We start from the raw sequence: 22,314 nt of genomic DNA, 5'->3' as shown, positions 1-22,314 counted from the left end.
AAGACCTGTATGGAAACTGAAATCTGGCTCCAGATGGTTTCCAAACAGTCAAGTCCATGGCTTGGGTCAGGAATGATGTTTGGTTCTTTGCTCTTTTTCTGGTGTCTGTTTTTGTGGACTTTAAGATGGGTTTTGTTTTTTTTTTTTTCTTGGTCATCAACATTGCCAGAAGTAAAATAGCTTTTTGATGAAAATAGCTTTTTATGAAAATAGCTTTTTGATTTGAGGCAAGCATGCTAAGACCAATGATAGGCTGTTGCTTGCACCTAGATTCAATTTTACCTCCCGTGAAATACAGATTTCATAAAATGCTCCATGACTTCTCTAAGCTGTTTCAATTTTCTTATATCAGTTTTGAAAAAATATTTTACCTTCTTCAGCCAGTCAGTTTTCCTGGCTTTTTGACCTTTAAATTCAATCAGTTGTATCCAAATTAGTTGGCACAGAACAAAAATACAATACTGGAAAGTTAGCTTACTTACAGAAGCAATGGGCAAAATTCTGCTTGCAGTACAAATCTGGAGCAAGTTTAGTGGCTTTGTGCCAGATCTGAACTGAAAGCAGAAGAGGGCTGTTTATTTAGATACCAAATTATATATAAATGCTGTACAAATTGTGTCCTTGCAGAACATCACTCTTTCTACAGATACAAATATTTATGTGATGAATAGACTGTATAGCAGAGATACTGTGGCACTAAACTTTCAGGCATTGGTACTGGAACAACTATGTAGTATGCTGTTATTTTAAAAGATGCTGCACTTGTAAGCCTTTGCACCTCATTGGTTTTGTATGGCAAATTTGCCATTTTTCTAGATAGGTATAAATGTGACCATAATGTACCTACAAGGCCACAGTAATTAAATATATAATTAATAAAGCATTATGCATGTTAAAGATGTGTTCAAACTGTAAGTGATGAGATGTTAAACTTCAATGCTACTTTCACTGAAGATATTACAAGGAAAAAAATCAGGTATCTACTACTGAAAAGGCCTTGGTTACCTATTGGCTGAGGGGGTGTGAATTTTATTGTCCATCTAATTACTTGGCTGAAGATTCTGAGATTTAAAATCCATTTCCCACCCCAACAGGGATGTTAGATATTGTTTCCTGGCCCAGATCCAAGCTGAAGAGTCAGTTTATGCATACCAATGTGCCCCTGCTGCTACAGCTGAATATACTTCTTGATGGTTTGTCCTGAAAATATTGTCTAGTATTGCTTTTGCTCTCTGCTCCACAGGCAGGTGATGTGACAGAGTACCTAAGCAATATAGTGAGTGACATTTTGCCAGTCCTTCAGAGCTTCTGCCAGGGAACCCTGTTAGGTGCAGACTGGTGACCTGAGGGTCTCCTAACTCCACCGGGCCATTACGCTACTTGTATGGTCAGCGGGAGCCAAAGTGAACCTGGTGTGTAAAGGTGGGATGCAGCTATGGGCCAGCTGTGAGCCTCTGTGCTGTCCTACAAAACATCAAGATCCTTTGGAAAAGCTTTGTAAGAACTGATGGATAACGTACATTGCAGGGGAAGCCCCTTAAGTGTTATTGAGAGAAAACCTTTGTCCTATTTTAAATTAAATTTATTAATTGTCTGTGCAATTTTGAGCCTGAAGACAAAATGGTAACATGGGAAATGGCAGTGTTGTGTGTGCGAGTGTTGTATCAGCAGCTCAGAACTCCTCCAGCTCCATCGATGGACCAGGTACTGCACCCATGTGGGGAAGCCTGCGGGGAACGATGCTTTACCTGCCTTTGTGCTCCTTGAGTTCAGGGCTGGGCTCATGTCTTGTCTCTTGTCGTCAAGGCAAATCTACGGGAGCAGCACAGAATTCCCAGAAATGGAAAGCCAATTCATTTTGCCTTTTTGCCTGCGTGTGGTGTGGGCATTGCGGTGAGGATCCAGTCATTTAAATTGTGGGGGCCTGGAGGCCCCAGCATGAGGTTTTCAGTCACCCTACTGATTTACAAAGAAGCAAAAAAAATACTAAACTAGGCAAAACAAGGGATGAGATAATAAGTATTTCAGATTTTCCCTCCAAAGAGTAGTAATTTATTGAAGATTTAAAGCTCCTAATTAAGTATATAAAACAATCAGTCCTTTTCCCTCTCTCTCTTTTAATAAGGTTTCTAGAGCAAAGCAAAGGTGTGAAGTCGGTCAGGCTCTCCTCAGAGGATTAAGGCAAATTGTGTAAGTTATATTTAATTAAATTAATCTTTCCAGATAGGTCCTAAATCATGTCATCAATCTATTTGATTCCACAGGCATAATCCTTAACATGCAGCTGCCTTGCACAATAAGCCAGGGAGATGCTCGGTTGCATTCAAGGGAAATAAATTTAATTATAAACACATCATAGAGTCGAACATTTCCTGAATTTGGAATTCAATGTCTTGTCAGCCTTCCAGCCAAGAACACCATCAAACTTTTATAGTGAAGCAGACTCTGTCTTGAATTTATATGTACTGGCAAGCACCTTAACCAAGGGAAAGCATAAAAACTATGTTTTCTTTTTTTTTACATTTTTAAACTTAAAGCTACTTTCCTCTTCAGTAGAACTATCCACAGTGTTAAATAAAGCCAGGAGTACAGGTATCAGAACTTGTCAGAAAAGGGGAAAAATACAAAAATCTACCAGGTCCAGATGCATCACACTCAAAATACTGAGAGCTGCAGAGGGACTGGAGGCATGTGTGGGTGCAACAAGCCATTCACAGCCCACGTGCACAGCCAGAAATTCAATCTCTTACTGTATTTTAAACCTGGGGGTTCCTTTTGGTGCTGGTTGTTACTCAGCAATTCTACCAAGGACCTTAAATGCGGGGCTGATCTCACTGTGATCACTGTGACCTGGTAAGTTGAAGTATAGTGGGATTAGGAGTCACCCAGTGAGCCATGACCTGGTGTGCAAAAAGGGACAAGCACCCTGCTAAGAGCAGCATCGGGCCCTCCTGGGGGTGCAGAAGCCAAGCCTTGGGTGTCCACAGGAGGATCAGAGCTCCCCAGCTCTGATACAGCCCTTGGTGACCAGCAGAGTCCTGTTAACGCTAATTGAGCACATCATAGGGCATCTGGATTTATTAGAACTTCTGGTTTCCTCTTTTATTTTCTTGTTACTGTAACTCAGAATTGTCTCCTCAGCCATAGAGATGCACCGTTCTTTCTGGATTCCTTTAAGAGGAATGATTGACAGGTTTTTTACTGCATGATTTTTTTTTAGCATAACGCCGGGTTTTGGTAAGTATTCCATAATTTATAATGGAATATTATATAAGAAATGTTTTCAAGGAATGTTATGCTTTAGAAATTCTATGAAAAAGGGCAGAAAAAAAAATTTGGAATCCCTGAAACATCCTCTTCCAACATTTGCTCACAATGTTCCAGTTAGGGAGTCAAAATCAGTTTTCATTTTGAAATGTGAGGTTGTTATACTTTAAAGACTTAACAAAATGAAGTGTTTTCTTTGCTCCTCCAGTGTTAAAGTGAGAGCCCAGGAAGTGAGCAGCAAAGATGTGAGAGACAGCGCGGCTCTGAGGTGCTCAAGGAGGCTGAGCAATGGGCTTTAGCATTCTCAAATGAAATCGTCTGTATTAGTGTATTATATATCATAAATGTATAATGGGGGAAAACTGTTCTGCTGATAGCTTCATTTAGTTAAGAATAAATTTTTAATCTTCACTTTTTGCAGGCTTAATTATTAAAGCCAGTTTCACACTCGTTGGGGTGTTTCACACTAGCTTTGGCCCTTCTTGGGGAGATAACACATATTTGTTTATGTGGCAGTTTTCCAGTGACCTGTCAGCTCCTACCTACCAATTTAGCTTCTCCATGGTTTGCATTTAGCTTGTTGTTTCTAACATTGCAACGATAAATAGGTTTTGTTTATAACCAAACCAAAGCTGTGCTGGTCTCGAGGGCTTGCGGCTGCTTCCATGTTGCCCTTTTTTCAGTGCCTGTGTGGGACATATTGGTGCGGGTTTGTATTTTCTTTTCCTCAGCTGTTCTGCAGACTGTTTTGTGGTATTTTATCATCCACTGAGACAGAGAAATTCTAGCTGAGGAATAAGAGATCAGACATTTTCCTCCTGCCAGGGAGATGCTCTGAAGCAGATGCTGGGGGAAAGGCAGAAGTTGCTCGGTGGGGCTGGAGGGGGGCTCAGCCCCAAGTCCCGGGGCAGTGGGGAGACGCTGGGTCACCAGCGGCGGGCTGCCTCCTCCTGCACACGAGTGGAAAGATGGCAGCTCCCCTACATTGTGTGCAATAACCCCACGGTGCCTGCAGAACCACTCCTGCCACAGCAACAGAGGAAAGCTATGAAGCTATGAAAACAAAGAAGCACAGAGGCCCAGGGGCAAATCTGAGGGGAGGAAAAGGCCACGTTTTCTCCGGTGTGTAATACCTGCTACATCACTTTCCCATACAGTCTACCAAATGTTTTCTTTTCATATTACATTATAATTTATGTTGTGACTGTTTTTTCTAAGTGCCCTTAAATAGGCAGAGGAAGAGTAGGAAACAGAGAGAGGTAATTATCTGTTCAACCCTCTACTGCAACCTTATGCACAAACTAGAAGAATCTCAGTTTGAGTCAGAGGAAAGGAGAGCCCGAGCACTGCTTACTGGCTTTCCTTAATATGTAGTGTTAGTCAGGTACACTCATTTCACCTAATATTTATTAACGGTTTCCCCACGCTTGCCTGGGGTGGTGGCAGGGCAGGTGTAGGAAAGCAGCAACCTGCCTGCGTGTGCTGCGCATGCCGCGGAGGAGAGGCACCCGTGGTTGCCGAGCTGCATCAGGAGCCATTATTTTTAGATGACATCTTCATCTGTGCAGGATTTGCATCTATCTCAGGTAACCCTGAGATACCTGCAAGCAAATTCAGCTGCTTCCAATTTCTAGATTTGTTTTTACATACTCGATACCTTCCCAGGAAGAGTTAAGCTTTCACTGGCGAAACAGCAATACTCATGATACTTTTTACTAAAGGTTCTAGAAAAAATTTTGTTACTCATATTCTAGGATATTTTTTATTTACAAGAAACTAGATACTAATATTGAAAAATAGGTGCCAAGTATTTTGGTGATGGTTTGAAAGTGTTTTCATAAGCATCTCAATACAACGATCATTAAATCTGAAGAAATATTTTCTACAGCTAATTTTTCTATGGCAATTAATACAGAATATTTTTACAGACTCTAGGTGATGCCTTCACTGTTATAAGTGCATAAAGCTAAAGATAGCATATATCAAGGTAAAGATGTCACTGTTGCCTGTGATTAACCTCTTAGACTATAATCTGTCTATCTTGAAAACAGCGAGGATGAGCAGGTAGGTCTTGCCAGGGGTGGCAAGATACCATCTGACAGTGCAGAAGCAAATGACTGTGGCTGCTTGGGGAAATGTGTGCTGGGAAATGGCCCAGAAACTGGACACTGACCACTGCTGCAGGCTACCATGTCCCATGGAAGAGCAGGGTGATGGGCTCCTTATGCACCCTACTGTCATTTGTGGAGAGGAAAGCTGAGTATCACAAGGGACTTCAATCTGACTGACACACAGAGGTCTTAGGCTGTCAGTGCTAAAACATCCTTGAAATATTTTGTAATTATAGATGACAATCTCCTAACTCAAAAAGTGTTGCATTTGGCACAGGACAAATCTGTATTTGACCTTCTCCTGATGGGGAGAGAAGAAAGATATGTTTCTAAGAACTGAAAATGAGTGATTTGCCTGGTTACAATTAATTCTGGCTGGACTATGCTGCCAAGGCCATCTTTATTTGCCTTCATGATGGAGGGAAATTTGGAAAAAGGCAGGTGCTGCGGTGTAGTAGACCAAGTATAATAAGATTCAGTGGAAACTGAAGCTAGTTCAAACTGGAAAGAAAAAAAAAAAAAGCAGTACTTTTTCTGGAGTGAGGAAAATTAACTCTGGGAACAATTTGCAGAAGAGTTGTGATCAAGTCGTTATTACAGGAAATTTTCCCAAACACGACCAGATTTTTCTCTCTGAAATCTATGCTCTGGTTCCCACAGCAATTGGACTCACGGCAGGAATTAATGCGGGGCGGCGCTGTGGCCAGCCAAGGCACTGTGTTGGGAGGGATAATCACAGCGTTCCCCTCCGGCTTGGCAATTTCTGAATCTCTGAAAATATCCATCCAAGTAGGTATTTCACTCTGTTCTCCTTTTCCCTGTTTGCATTTAAAACAACATATTTAGGCACAGTGATATGGCATGGCAACCGCTTCTTTAGACAGAAATGATGTTAAGGAGAAGCAAGCTGTAACAGAAGGGACAACATTTTTCTGATGCTCCTTTGCACCTATGCGGTCCTTGAGACAGTCTGTTCCCCTCTCAGTGCTGGGCTGATTTGGGGTGACAGATTTTGATTACGGCATCGTCTTTGTGGGTAGTGGGTGTCTCACACCCCCATGTTGTGCTGGGTAGGTGTAATCTGGCAGTGCCTGGAGGGAAAATTTGCATCTCCCTCTATTTCTGGGCCACCTAGAGCCAAGGAAAATCCCCTCAGGCCCCAAGTTTGGTAGCCAGGGTTGTGGCATGTGCCTGGAGCTGGTCCAGTGCCCAGAATGGACAAGCCTGGCTCTAAGGCTTCATTTTCAAAGTAATGTTTCCAAGTTACCTTAGAGAGCTCAGGGGGCAAGCGCAGCTTTCCAGACCCCAGCACTTGCTTGGGGACAGTCTTTGGGGTGAGATTTCATCTTTATGTCTTTGGGGAAGCTGGGGGTCAGAGCAGGTAATCAAGATTAAATTAGATCCAGGTGACAAATGTTCCAGATTTGGTGGCATTGTATTTAGTTGCACGAGCAGAATTTTGACCCCGATTGGGAGGAAAATGGGAGAGGTTTTGCCTTCAAGATTAACTTTGCTTTACTTGGCTAATACACCAAAATCAGACCGTTAGGTATATTGTTATGCATTTGCTTGTGCTTTAATTATTGTTAACAACCCTGCCCTTTACGTCACGTAAAATTACTGCTCTCCTTGAGTTTCTCTCTGCTCTCTGGGAGACAGCAGCATGCCAATTAGTGTCTCTACTGGTACTTGCTGCTTCAAAAGGGATGAGATGTCTGTCTTTCAGAGGGCTTCAAAGTACACAGGCAGACCTGATCTCTTCAGTGTGTTTAGCAGGAAAATGCCCCACAGAGAAAGCCATCAAGCTAGGGAATGGGCTTTGGTGGAGGTGGAAAAAAAGATAGAAAAAGAGATTTTCAAATGGTATCAGGCATGGACACGCATCTGGGTGGAAGAAGTTGTGACTCAGCTCATTCAAGAGGGGTAATACTTCTAAAATACTGATGTAGCTCTGTGCAGAGGGCAGTTTCTAATGGCTTTAGTGCTGGCTATCATTGCTTCATATCCTTAGAGGAGTTAGCAGGGGTGATGGTGCACACATGATGCTACTTCTGGTAGGAAGGTATGAAGACAACATTGTTTTACTCTGCAACCTGGCAGACAGGTTAGCAGTGTGGCTGGGCTCCCACTATGGCAAGAGGGAGAGGTAGCTCCCCTGCCAAGGAGTAGGAGCAGAACTCTGACTTGCTCCAGCCAGGTTTGGTAAGCCACCCCGTGAAAGGTGTCAGGCTGTGCCTCACAAGGGCCCAAGAAAAGCACAAATAGCTCTTCTGCATTCAGAGGCAGCGAAACCTGTGGTGTCATTACTTACTTGGTTACAGCCACACTCACGGAGACAGTCACACAACTGCACGCTGTGTCATCTGCAAGAAAACCGCCCAGCTGGTCTGGATGGGGAGGAGGATGAGTATAAATGTGCCCAAAAGGCTTCCCTCCATGCAAACAGTCACCGGTAAACACTTAGGTTTTTTAGCAAGGGTGAAGTGCAATTTAATCGCATTCTGCTGCATTAAATTAACATGACAGATTAGCTCACAGCAATGGATCATTGTGAGTGAAGATGTCTGAAAGCTCGCTGGGAGCAAAGTTCTCTGAAAGTCCTGCAAAAGGCCATCCTTTGACCAGTAAAAGGCTGTCCTTTGACCAGTTTCGAGTGGGGTCCTCTTTGTCCATGACGTTTTAGCCTAAAGACATCACATGGTTAAATCCTCCTCCTCCTCCATGCTCCATCCTGGTAGTCTCATGACGAGAAAAGAGATGCAAATCAACTCCTACCCTCTCCCAATGTCTAATATGCATATCCCTCTGCTTGATAAGCCCCTGAGTAGTCTGGAAGGAGGTGTGTGCAAAGGAAATGATGCTTCTGAGATGTAACTGAGCAGCACTGGTTTTGGGGCAGGGCTTTGTGCTGAGATGATTACCAGTGGTGCAGCAGGGATAGAGAATTAGCTGTGAGGCAGTAGATTTGCCAGCTGATGGAGGCTATAATTAAGGATAGCACCTGTGTGTAGAGGCTGCCAGAAGAGGCTTCCAAAAATACCTTCCAAAAAAGGCTTCCCCACCCACAAGGCAGGAGCTCTCTCCTGTGCTCCCCTTCAGAGTGAGCCTGTCTCTGAGCAGACCAGGGAGCAGAGAGGGACAGGGGGAGCCCAGGCACCATCACTGGTAACTTGGCACCACACTGGCATGGGGTGATGTTGGGGTCCATCCTCCTGGTCTCCTTTTTAGCTCCACCTTAGCAGCCATAGTGAACGAGCAGCTCTGCTTTCATCCCATCGGAAAACAAATGAGTGGAGAGTGCTGCTGTGATTATGGCCTTTCCACTCCTCCACATCTCTGGAAATGGATCTTTATTACCATTATTGTCAGTCATAATGAATTCATTTCCATTCCCATCACTAAAACAATTTTGGTGCCTGATAAGTCACATTATTTTCACTTCTGTTCAGAGCTAATTGATTCCCCATGTTTATTTTCTCAGGAGCTGAAAAAGCATCACTCACTGCCGAGCAGAAGCTTTCTCCGCCCTCAGCCCCGCTCTTCCTCCACCACAGTGTGGTCCCTCCTCTCTTTTCCTGATCAGTTAGGGGCAAATGAAGACATTGTGCCTCCATCTTGAGTGCAAGCTCCCTTTCTGCATAGCCCTGAGGGGCTGGTTGGAGGAGACACGGGGAGGTGACATCTTTTTTGTACTGACACTCAGGTCCTTGAAGTGCTGCCAGTCCCAACTCAAAGCATACAGGAGGAGCAAAAATCCCCCCCGGTTTGTAGGTGAGCATTAATTAGCCCACAGCAGATGCACAGACACTTGTGTGCAAGTTTGGGATGAGGAAACTGAAGACAGGTCGGAGACGTTGCCCCCAGGCAGCCAACCTTGCAAACAGTGATTTCTCTTGGCAGGAGAAAGAATGGATTTTGCTCTTGGATGTCTGTGTTTAGGAAAATGGTCTGGTTTCCTTATAACTCTTCCTTATGCTTCTAAGTCCTTAAAACCCTTATAAATGTATAGACATAGATATATAGAACAACAACAACAAAAAAGCCTTTTTACTTGTTTTCTATATAAGTAGGATAAGGCTTGAGTTTCTTCTTTCAGCTGAAAGTGTCAGAAAAGCCAATGCCAATGCTACAACCTCTTCAGTGAAAAGGTTGGAATCATATCCGAGACTTTAATATTTGTCAGAGAATGGTTTCTTATTTTTGTCTCCAAGAATAGGACAGAAATAAAAGGAGGGGCACATTTATTTTAAAACCTAAGGGACAATATGTTGAATTTTACATTTCTATAGCAACATACACATTGGTAATATGCGCACAAGGAGCTGAAAAACAATTATACCAATCTAATATTAGAGATCAAAAGTAAGGCAAAGCAGGGGAATCAAGCATGTAATTTGTTCATTGTTCATTTATCAGACTCAACATGAATATTTTTGTATCTGAGACTTGGACTCAGGGGAATTACATCATGCAATCATGGAGCCTTTCTTTGAAAAGAGCTTTTTATATTAAAAAAACAAATAACAACAGCATTCTTCTAACAGATCACAGCTGAAGCAACGCAGTTTTATTTCCAGCAATAGAAATTGGTTAAGAGAATTAGTGGCTGTCTGAGGCATCAAGCTGTGTGTGATAATGAGATGGGTTATAAATAATGTCATTAATTCACATGTCCTTCGAACACATGCCACTCCAGTTAATGTACAAATCCCAAATCCCTCAACGCAAAATACACTGACCTCCTCATTAAAGTATCTAATGGCATGAAGCCTGGTTTGCACGTATCTGCTGTCTAGTGCTCCAGATCAGGAATAATTACAGGGTAGCAATTCTGCTTTTGAGCTAAGAGGCAGAACTATTTCTGTCACCAGAAAATAAGATTTTCCTCATGTCTCATGTTGCCTTTTCCAAGTGTTGGGGTGTGTTACGGGGCAGCATGTCTCCCTGTGCCCTGCAAGGAGAGGCTGCCCTGGCACCAGTGCTGGGGCGCTCCAGCATCCTCCAAAACCTCTGTCTGTCTCACAACGTCCCTTCGCATCTTGCTGCTGGCCCCCTAAAGCTAAATATACCTTCTTCATCCCTCTGCTTACTCCACTAGCAGCAACTTTTCTGCCAGGGAAGGGTCACTGCTGATGGCAGCTGGCATTTGTCTCTGTCAAAGGCTCAGCCAGGTTCCCGTGGCCACTGAACAGAGGGATTTCCTGCGGCTGGCCCCGTCCCTCACAGGGAGCCCCAGGTTTGTCACTTACTGGAAAAGAAACACTCTTTATGGGGAGCAGAGATGGGGTGCTTGCTCTTCCTGGGGTCATACAGAAAGGGCCCAGCACCTCAGCGTGCATCACAGCTAGTAAACAGCTTTATACTGGAAGGAAAGGCAGAAGCCACTGTTTTGTCTTCTTTTTTTCACTGTTTTTCAAATAGGCCTCTGGAGAAGTAAATGTACTTCTGGAAAGTGCCTGGAGAGAGCAGTTATCTTCAACACAGTCTGGAGTTTCCACCAAATGCGTCCTGCATCGCCTCTCTCAGAGCGCTCCAAGATGTCAGTGCTGCAGATGCGTGTACAGCTGGTGCATCAACCGAAGGAAACCACCGCTGCAACCCACAAACTGGTCTTTTGTTCTCTGTCAGCATCACATGCAGCCTGAGTAATACTTGTCCCATTTCCGTATTAAGAGAGAGAATGTGCTGGATGGGCAAACTACCTCTCTGCAGTATCATGGCTTTTGTCGGTGACAGTTTCCATGGTGTTCATGTCCTTTTTCTCAGTCTCAGAGTTGTCACAATTTCATTATCACTGAAGATAGTGTTTAAATTGTCTATCTTATTAATAAATTAAACCCTGGTTATTATGGGCTTTTCTAAATAATCTAATAAGGATGCTTCTGCTTTGATGGGGAGAGTTTAACTGTAAAAGCAATATTTATAATGTACTTATAGAAACTGTGATCAACAGGAATGACTTGTTTGGAGAGTAAAAGTCCTCTCTGCCCTTCATGGCCAGAGTCCAACCTCCTCTTGATGGGGAAGGAGGTACTGGTTTAAACACCGGAGCCATTGAGCCAGTGGTCATTTCATCAAGGGATTCAGGGAATCTTTGGTTAAAGCTCACCTTTCCCACTCCTGACACCTTCCCCAGCTGATCTGATCCTACTGCAGCTGCAGTAGGCATGATGCTGCCCACAGGACAGGATGCCCTGTGGAGTGGGGATGGTGCATCCCCACTTGCCATCTATGTCATGGAGCTACAGTCTGGTTTTGTTTGGTTGTTTTTTTTACCAGTGACATTGCTCATTTTGATGCTGCTGGAGTGGATCTGCGCTGTAGCAGAGCATGGGGCTGCGTCAGAGATGTCATGCTGCTCAGCCCTCTCTAATGTAAAATATTCACAAGAGCTAGATCTAAGGTGGAGCAGGAGACTTGTGCTGTGTGTCCCTCTTGTGTGCTGGCTGCACTGCCGTGATTCGACTGTGGCTTGGAAAACCCCGTTCAGAATGAACTCTATTTAGCCTGGCTATTGTTCAAAAGAGCTATTTAAAATTCATGCATGCACATAGGTTAGAGCAATAGGATGATAAACAGTAAAAGTAGGATGAGTGCTGCCTCTAGCTGATTTATGTTTTGGGGGATTTCTTTCCTCAAAGTGTCTTCCTGGAGGTTAAGCTATGGAGTCAGAACAACCTGAAGGACCTGCAGGGACTGAGTTTGCTGCTTTCTTTCCAATGACTTTCCTGGCATTGAACTTTCCTCCCAACAGAGACCACAGGCTGTTCCTGCAGCACCAGCGCAGCCACTCTTAAATTCTTCTGCACCAAGGGATCCTTGCTTTAGAGGGCAGTTACTGCAAAGCCTAATCCCACAGTCATCAGACCACTGAAACACACCGGCATTTGCTTGTCCAGAGACAGAAGGGTCAAGCCCGTGTTGGAAAATCTCCCAGTCCAGGGTTTGCAAGGGGAGATTCTGCTCTGAGACTGCTTGCCAAGTCCAAATGCCCTGAAATCATGATATTGACTTACAAATCATGAGATTTAGAAAGTAATAAAGCTGGTGTTACTTTTTTTTTTTTCCTTCTAGGATTTAAGTCCTCAGAGTGTGTATATTCAGGCTTTATTCTGAGCCTTTCAGGGAAGCAAAGACACTGAGATCCCCCTGTAATCACCTGCCTCTGGGAGCTACAGCTCCACAGATGGTACCAGGTATCAGAATAGTTGGTGAAATCACAGGGGTTCACAGCTGGCTCATCTGTCTGTGGTAGGTAACGTGTTCACTGTAGTGACAGGGAAGTGTTACTGGTGTCATGCAAGAATATTCTGTATAATACCCAGTGCACACGTTGGAAAAAAGAACCCAGAAGTCCACAGCAGAAATGTGGAGAGCCGGGGTCCAGGGCACCTCCAGGACTACGGAATACTGGGGGCAAACGGAGCAGAGAGGGAGCTGGATTGTGATTTTGGGCTGAGGAACCAAAAGTCAACCCATGTGGCTCCTCCGAAACCAGCCCAAAGCTGCAGCTATGAAACATCTATGTATGCTTCATTATGTAAAATTATTCCTTTTTGAATCTATGCTAAAATGATCTGGTTTTGTAATACATCCTGCTGGCTAGCCAGTGCTGGCTTGCAACGTCTGTGCCAGTGTTTCTGCAGCACTGGGATGAAGATGAGTCTGTGCATCGGGCTTGGGACTAATGCCAGAAGAACTGATTTAATTCCTGGTCTGGCCTCAGCAGTTACTCCATGGATTAGGTAAGACATTTTGCTTTTCAGTGTTTATAACCTGGTCCTGTGGATAGTGGACTTTGCCTTCATGACGGCTGCGGGCCTGCCTTCGTCCTCTGCTATTGCTGCCCTAGCTGCCAGTCCTGGAAGTGGCATAAAACATATATAGCTTTTTCTGGAAGAAATTAAATCCGACTCTTTTATATTGGTAGATGTCACACACCAACTGGCTTATAAATATAACTTTAATGCCTAAAAAAAGGTGATAATCACCTTTATACTTGCTTAATAGCATCATTTTAAAGTGAATTACCGACATCATATATAACTTTCTTCCCCTACAGTAAATGGTCTCTCCCTGCTGTATTTTATTACTTATTGTAAATTCATTCAAGCAGTATATTTTGCTTTCAGCAATATACCCTCAGTTACTTTTTCTGTCCAGGATAAATTGAGATAAATTTTGCCTGTGCCTGGGTTTTGCTCATGGCATCCATCTTTGCCCATGAAAAGTTACAGCTGGAGTTGAACAGGACTTGAGAAATGATAGTATCATACTGCAGAAAGTTACAGATCACCAGTCTGCAGTCAAGCTGTGTACAGAGGGCTCATTGAAGCAGCCAGGAGTTTAATAGGAAGTGAAAAATATAAAGAAATGTGATGTATTCTCTAATGTTTATCCTGATAAAGTAATAAGTACATTACAAGAAAATGACACTAGTTATTTACCATGCCATCATAAGATTATACAGTAGCATATAACCACAAGCACCAATGTTTGTCACTAGTTACCGTTTTTGCCCTTGGAAGTCTATGGATTTATTGCTAGAGATATAGAAATGTGATTTTTTTTTTTGGGGGGGGGGGTGAGTGGGAAGGGGAGATTTCAAATAAAAGAGATCTCCATCCCTTTGCTGACAATTCCACACTCCCAAGGCTTAGCAAATCTCATCACTATGGCCACTGTGTTGTCAAACCCACAATAAAACCCACAATGCTGGCACCGATTGCCTTCCTGCAGAAGTTGCAGAGCCCCTGTGAAAACTGCTTGATTGAAGTCTCTGGTTTCACAGCCATGGGAGTAAGATGTGACCCCCCAAGGTCGGTCGAGCTTTGCAGTGGCTCTGGGGAGACCTGCCTGTGGCAAGGAAATCTCTATCTTTGCATGCTTTTTGGGAAATCCTACCAGGTCCCCCCAGATGCCACACATCTGTGGGTCCATCCAGCCCTTGGTTTGTGCCTCCAGCTCTAGAAGCCCCAGGATAGGAACACGGTGGGGTCCAGTGACCATGCTGGGATGGATGTTGGCAGATACCCCATCACATCCACCCTCGCTGCAAAGCAATGCCTGCTGTGGCTTGTCAGAGCAGTAGCTCAAACACAGAGTTCGTATGGATGGAAAAATAATAATTATTCAGGTCCCCCAGGTGATGGGGCTGTCTGCGGCCCTGGGTCAGATCATCGGCACTCAACATCCCGACCGCTTTTCCTGCAGCAGTGGAGAGAGCAAACAGCAGAACTGTTCTGTCCTCCTCCCCTCCTGAATTGTCATCGTTTGCTCCTCACCAGCATCAAGTGTTTTATTTAAAAGTGTTTAAATATGCAAAGCTCATTTTGGATTTGTATTATTAGAATTTTTAAGTGGACAAGTGGCACGATTTTCTCATTACAAGGAAGAAATGTCACATTTTAGCTAAAAGTGAGTTTTCAGTGCGAGGTTACAAAATGCAGGTAATGAAATATGCAGACTTTTAACAACGGCAGTGAAAGCCTGGCAGGGCTGCGTGTTTTCAGGGAGGCAAACCTCTCTTGTCAGCTCAAATCCACGAGTCAAGGGAAAGAAAACCTTCCAGGAGCTTCTGGTCATCTTGTAGCAGTTTGGTTCAAAACACACCTTTGGGGATACTTCCGGGCATCGCTGGAAATCCCATTTAAACCTGACTCTTTTTGAAGCCAAGCAGTGCGATAAAGCCTACTGTGTTTCCAGTTACCTCTGTGAGGGCTCACAATACATTTCACTCTGCAAATTTCCCTTATTTTTTATGGTACTGATGATACTGATGAAAGGGCAGGTCTGTATGCTAGAAGGGACCAGAGCACTTGTGGAAGGAGATGCCTGGGCTCTGCTGGGTTGTCTCTGTTGGCTAACCACTGTAAAACCTCTGAAGTTTATTGTGTCCACATGCTGCTGAGAAGAGAGGAGCGTTTCCTCTCAACATTTTAGCATTCTGTAAGTAAAATCAATTGATTTTTAGATCATGGGACTGATAGCTGAAAGCCAGTTGGGATGGATTTTGTTTAACTTCCCTTTTTAAATAGCTCATGGTCTTTGAATACGTATACTTGCCTTTTTATTAGCTCACCCATGTTAGCAATTTGTATGGCTATATCTTGTGTCTTTCTTTGAAAAAAATAAGCATCTGGGACGTAGGGCTATAAATAGGTATTAGCCAATGTCTGATGTAGAGAGTCGTTATGGCCAAGCAGGGCACAAAACCTCAGCTTGTCAGGTGCCACTGGGACATTTTGCTATACTTTCCGGCCCTTCTCGCTGCTGATTTTTCCTGTGGTCGGTGTCTTTTGGGCTGTCAAGAGCTCTAGGATCACCACTGCACTGTTGTTATCTTGCAATAACCCTGATCACTGCTATAATATCTAAGCTGTGGAGGGCAAGGTCACCTCTGATACTTGCAAAGCCAATTAGGACTTACAGAGCACTAAACTCAGATTTCTTCAAGCCATTTCATTTTATTGATCAGACACATTTTTATTTCTAGATTGCTCACTGTTGGGAACCATCCAGGTTTCATAGTGTGAAGGACTGTATAAAATGTAATGATTCAGCACTCCCAGCATGGCTGTCTGTGGATTTTGTTAACCTTGCAAGCTACATTTAAGATGCAAGGCAGGGCTTGAAGAGCACCATCATATATTTGATGCTCTTCTGAAAGAGTTCTCCAATTTGCATTTCCCTCCTGTCCTCTTTAAAATCAAAACACATCCTTCACCTCTTTCTTGGTTAAATCCTAGGATTTTCCTGGAGGGGAGATTCCTAGCACGTAAGAGATCTCAACAATTCAGACAGTGCATGGACAGGTACTTAACCAACTCTTCTTCCAAAAATTTCTGTACAAGTTGGTAAGTTTTTCCCTATGGCTAACAGGTCTCAGATCAGACAGGTGGCACTTCAGGTGGGAAGCCAGAGCTCACCCTCACCCACAGAAAGTGCAGCACAGTTACATGTTGTCACTGCTTCTTTACCAGCCTTGTGAGTGCTGGCTCCAGGCACACGCAGGCATTTCTATTTTTGCTCTAGAATGAGCAAAACAACTTTACTGGTAATTTAATGCCTTTTTTCACAGGAAATATATATTCTTTTTGCCTTAACTGAATGAGAGGCTTAAAATCCCAAGAAAGGAAATACAGTGATTCTAGATCAATAGAGAGAAATATACAGTAAACGCTTTAGTATGTTGTGCAATAAAAAGAGCTCTCATGCCTTATAACTACATGGGCTTAGCTTATCGTGTGCATGCAGTCAGTCTTCCAGTCCCCACAAGCTGCTCGAAGGGCACACAGCTGAGCAGGTCTGAAGCCACTGAAGCTGCCTTTGTATGTGTTTCTCCCACTTGGTGAGATGTCTTGGTCTGAGAATGAATCTGAGAGGAGCCATTGTCATTGCCCTGGACCTAGGTGTGCTGGGTGATGCAGGACAGAGAAGCCTGTGCTGACTCTGCAAGGATCTGGCTTATGGCTAAAAACCAGTAGCAGCCATTACTCTAGGTAATACAGAAATCTCTTTTACACTGCTGATGGCACACAGGCTGCCTGGATATAGGGAGCAGCAATGAAGATAGGTCGCTGTAGAGTGAAGGTTGGAGCATCTTTGTGTGAGGGATCTGCAGAAATATCTGCAGAGCTGAGAGGGTAGAGCTATCTGCAGAGTTATTCTCCTAACCAAGCCAGCTGTGCCTTCAGGGCTTGCAGGTTTTCCTTGCTGTATAGTCATGTAGTCCTATAGTCAGGAAAATCTGGATAGTGAATAGCTGATTGAAATCCATGCTGTCCCGCTTCATTAGGGGATGACCAGGGACAGGCACAGGGAGAAAAGGCTAGGCTGATTGCAAATGCCTCATTTCCTTCAGAAATCAGACCAGAAATCTTCCCAACACATAGGCTGGCTGTGAGCAGCTCTGAGAATATGTGAGATGAGAATGGTGGCCTGCAAAGTCAAACAAGAGCAGGATGCTGAGAGCTGCTAAGATATCGAGCCTTTCCTCATGAGCAGCCCAGCCTGAATTTTGTGGATTTTCTTTTCAGTCTTCCGTCATCATCTCCTCCTTTGAGGTTATTATGGCTATGGCTCCTCGGCTCCCCTTCCCCTGCCCGTGCATCCCACGGAAGCACCAAGCCAAGAACTTGCACAAACCCAATCGGGCGCTTGAGGGGCTGCCGGCACTGGGCTGTCAGAGGCCCTCTGCAAGACCACGGGCCACCTCTTCTCTGGAAAACGTACCACCAGTGGCTTCACTTTGATGTGAGATATTATATTTCTGTACATCACAGAAACATAGGGATTGGACGTTTAGTTGAGTGGCAAGCACAAGTTGTGAATTACAACACTTTCCAAGTATTATTCCCCTGGCCTTGTCTACAAGCCAAGGAGGAACTGATCCAAACAGATTTCTCCTGTTGCTTGCCTGATGCTCCCATTCATCCTTCAAAACACTTTTTCAAATTTATTTTGAGAAACAATACCTACAAATAAGGTAGTAAAGAATATATAATGAACTACGAGAAGATTTCTGTAGAATCCATCATGTTGTCACATTCCCAGTTCACCTCCTTGCCTCAGATTCCCTTTGTTCCCCCTCCATCCTCACACCAGCCTCCCTGTTTGTTCTTTTTCCTTTTGACTGCCCACTTTCACATTCGTTTTGGCTTTTCTTCAGTCTTTTAATGCTGTATCTATTGCTTGAATTTACTATAGTTTGTCATTCTGTTTCATGAGTCACTGCTGGGGATAGAGTTTGAAGTAGATCAAATCACACAAACTAGTTCTTACAGCTCCCTAAAACTAATTTGAATTCATGTTCTTTTTCCCCTGATAAACCTTTGTGGTTTCTTTCTTCCACATGCTCCCTGGAAAGGCAATGAAGTAAATAAAGACATGCATTTATTGCACATGGTGACGACTGTATGTTGGGGATCGAGGGGAGTGACAACTTCTTTCCTTTTCCCTCTGCTAAGGGAGGGTGCTAAGCTAACACACCACAGAAAGTCTAAATCATGTCTCCTTCCTCAAAAAATTTCTCTAATCCTTTTTTTTCCTCAATTAATTTAACTTTATGACCCACAGTGAGGAAATTCAGTGATAGCAAACTGAGTATGCATTCCCATTTACATCTTTCCTAGTGAAATGCTACATGGCAGCAACACTGAATCCCCTGCCACTTCTCTGCCCAGAAATTACTTTCCCCACCTTTTCTTCCATCATGCTTTATTGAACTTGTTTTCTCTAATACAGTAGGAATAATGCTGGTGCTGAGAGGAATGCCTGCTCACCAAACAACAACTAAATTCTCCATACAACTCCACTTCGCTTTGGTGTTTAATCACCTTCAGAAATTGTTCCTAAGCTTGTATATGCTACTAAGAACATTAGTCTTTAAATAACTGCCTGCTACGGTGGTATGAGATGATTAGGTTGGCAGAGATTTCTGTTGTGGTGTCATCATAATTTTCATTAGTAGAGTGAATTATGAAAGCTTGTTCTCTGCTCAAATTGATGTGATTACTACTCTGAAACCCTTGCACATTTCACTAACACCTGACATCTGGAAGAGAAAGGTGGGAGGCAAAGCAAGCTCTCAAAGTTGCTGCATGATGCACACTGATGGTCTGCTCATTTGTTCCAACATCTGCTGCAGCCAAGCGTAATGGCCTTTGTTGGTCAGCAGAGCTAATGCAATTCTTGCAATGATAAAACAAATAGCTCTTGTGATTAGTGATGGAAAATACTATCAAACGATGTGTTATGCTGAATAGGCAGTGACTGGAATTAGCAGTACATCCCTATATAAACTAACATAACGTGTCAGAAGTGGGTGGATGAGTTGGAGAATTATTTTGAAAAGAACAGAAAGCATGCATCAAGTGTATTGAAGGCCCATATCAGAACAGAAATGGTTGTTATAGCTTGTTAAGTGGAAGATTGTTCTACCAGCCAAACTGTAAAGGGATGAATTTCTAGCTCATCTAACAAAGGATAAACTCTAGCCCTTGCATGATCGTGATCCCTGGCTGGTACTGTGCAGGTGACATCATTGCTTCTGCAGGAGCAGTGCAGACACGGAGCTAGGTGCAGCACACCTCTGCTTTATACCCAGCTACAAAGGGGGAGAAAGATATACCTCCTCTTCTGTGGTATGAATAGAGCTCAGCTGGATGCTGTCACCTCAGTGGAAACAGCCACCACCTCATCCTTGTGCTCCCTTTAGGGGAGGCCAGTGATGCTATCAGATCAGTTTTCACACTGTAGTTGCCTGCAGAAGCCCTCGGTGTGGGATGGCATCAAGGGCTGCCCAGTGAGGCCAGGGATACCCACACTGGCCTGACCACAGCCCTGTCTATGACCCTCAACAGCCTGCAGTTTTCCTGTGTGCATCCAATGCTGCTGATAAAATAAAGATGCTGCCAGCCTGCCTTGCTTCATACCTGCTATTTAACAACAGTAGCAGAAGGAGCCACCAAGAATAAGGCACGTTCACAGTGGAAGTGAATTTTTTTTGCATTACAAGAGAAGTTCCTTTTCTGTAGCATTAAACCTCTCACCAACAGCTCAAAATGCAGACCGTTGGCAATGTTTTTCTGTGCAGACATATATATTCCAGCACTCGTCACTGGTGATGAATCTTTTCACAGTGATCTTGTTCCCTGCGGAGTCAGCAAGCCCCACACACTGCCGGTGCTATGAGTGTCCGAAAGGAAAATCTGATTTGCACTTCCACCATTAAGCTTCTATTTCCAGCCCTGAAAATTATGCTGGGTGACATTAGGCAGCCAGGCTCCATAAAACAGTGTAGACAAGACTGTCAGATCACTGCCTTGGCAGAATAATCTGCTCTGACACTGAGGAAACCACTGTACGGGTAAAACCGAGACCTAACCCCGCCAGGGATACACATGAGTGTGCAGCACCGGCACTGCCACCCCAAGACCTGGGGACCCCTGGGTGTGCCACACATGAGACACCACTGCCCGGGGACTTGGCTAGCACTGTACATTTCCAACCAAAGCCAAAGCACCTTCATGCAACCTTTGTGCACGAGCTGCAACTGTATGAAGCTAACCCCCAAAAATGCTGGTGGTGTGGTCTCCCCTGCAGAAGGTATCTTAGGCTGCTGGTAGCAACCATGCCTGTGTTGGGACACCGGGGAGGTTGCAAAGGGCCTTGGCAGTGCATTCATCTCTTGTAAAGTTTATGTGCCCTTAGCAAAAAACACATGCAACTTCCACAGCTCTATGTCCAACTTTTCTTACAACTGAGTGAGGTCTTGTGGCTGTCATTATCAGAGATATTTTCTGTACAGCTACGTATTAAACTTTTAAGAAAGTAACCAAAACCCATTAATCACTAGCATATTTCTTGCTACTGTACCAGCCAAGGATTACTTCAATACTTCTTTTAATGGATTGCTCAGCTATGAATGATTTTAAGGTTAAAGGTCTTGCAAGACTTTTTTATAAGCTTTCTGAAATCAAATCCATCACTAATTTCCATATGTCTTGCACAGCACTAGGCTAATGTAATGCATCATCACATAAATCCCTCTCTGATAAAATTACCCTGGGTATTACAAAAACTCAAAGCATAGTTCTTAACTATATGTGCCTTTTTCAGATGTCTCACTAGTTGAGACATAAGCTTAATGTATTCAAGATTTTTTTTCCTTAATGATAGCTGGAATAGGAAGTTTCAGATGACACCTGGCAGCTTAGATTTTCCATGTCAGCAAATGTCACAGACAGAAGTGGCTTTTTTAATAACACCTCTTAATAGAGAACTAGCTTCCTACTCTTGTGTCCCCAGACAGAAGTTTTGGCCCCGTTTCCAGTGTTTTTCATTCCACAGCCAAACTGCTTCCTCTGGCACCATGTAAAACACTGACATGACTCCTCTGCTCTTTCATCATTGATTTTTCCAAATAATTTTGGTATTCTCTCCAACCACCAGTCTAAGCATCAACAGCACTCTGCTTCTGATGTGCTGCAGATAGGTTGGTACAGAGCCGATGGAGCAAGCATTGTTGCCTTGTTGGTTATCCAGCCACGACCTTCAGCAAAGGAGACAGGGAATGGTGTCATCTGACTCATTCTGTTACACACCACAACTGTATGCTGAGCTACGACCAGACAGCTTTTTGCCTTCTTTATCTTTGAGAAAGAAATTTCCTATAAATGCTGGGAGAAGGGCAACATGAGAAGCTAGGCCAGGTCTACCATGGAATGTGTTATGTTAGGGGAAAGTTTGTGTCCAAATGCAGAGTCTAAAGAGAAGCGAGCAAAAATTTGATTATTTTTCCAAGAAGCGAAAGGAAAGCTTGAAAATACAAGCCTGTTTTAGCACCTCACAAAGTCAATACAACACCTGCAAGAGTATAGAAGAGGAGATAAACAAACTGGAAAGGAAGCTTTCTTAGTACATTTGTAAAAAATATGGTAATGGAAAAAGTTTCATATGTGGAGTTATATGCAATGATTGTGGCAAGGGAAATAGTTATATCAAAGCCTGCAGACAAGAAAAGACAAGAAAAGATATTCGCTACGTTAAGTGAACAGTGATTCAGACACAGAGACTGTGCAAGTATCTGACATTACCTCAGCAAAACAGCAAAAATAAATTGTGTACATTAAGCTATCTTCAGATGCAAGAACCAGCCCCACGCAGGCCCCTGGGAAGCAGCACGCTAAGGAGGAGCTGCAGGAGGTCACCCGTGGGGAGTTTGAGTAACTTACTTGGGAATAAGTAAGTTCAATAGTCTGTAATATAGCAGTATCACATCTGTACTAAGCCAAAGCCAATTGTAAAGCAAAGCTGAGCCAACAGTCCAGAATTAAAGGTGGCTGTGGAAAGCAAAGGCAGACATGAATTTACAGAGAAACCAAAGGCCTCAGAAAACATCTTTTAAGAGATTTTTTTTTGTTTTAACCTCATA

General features: G+C 43.6%; 1 protein-coding gene across 2 annotated transcripts in view; it reads left to right on the top strand.

The window, feature by feature from the left end:
* LOC104635355 (protein FAM162B) overlaps nucleotides 1-12,522 on the top strand; it is a 65,855-nt gene extending 53,333 nt beyond the window's left edge. The window contains exon 4 of one of the 2 annotated variants that reach the window (XM_075763253.1): nucleotides 10,800-12,522. In XM_075763253.1, the coding sequence (XP_075619368.1) occupies nucleotides 10,800-11,027 (228 nt within the window). In that variant the 3' untranslated portion in view covers nucleotides 11,028-12,522. The other variant, XM_075763254.1, reaches the window with a different exon arrangement.
* Nucleotides 12,523-22,314: the final 9,792 nt, after the last annotated feature.

The sequence above is a fragment of the Balearica regulorum genome, chromosome 11 (assembly GCF_011004875.1).
Source record: "Balearica regulorum gibbericeps isolate bBalReg1 chromosome 11, bBalReg1.pri, whole genome shotgun sequence".
In the NCBI taxonomy this organism is placed as follows: Eukaryota; Metazoa; Chordata; class Aves; order Gruiformes; family Gruidae; genus Balearica; species Balearica regulorum.
This window is presented reverse-complemented; position numbering and strand designations above follow the sequence as displayed.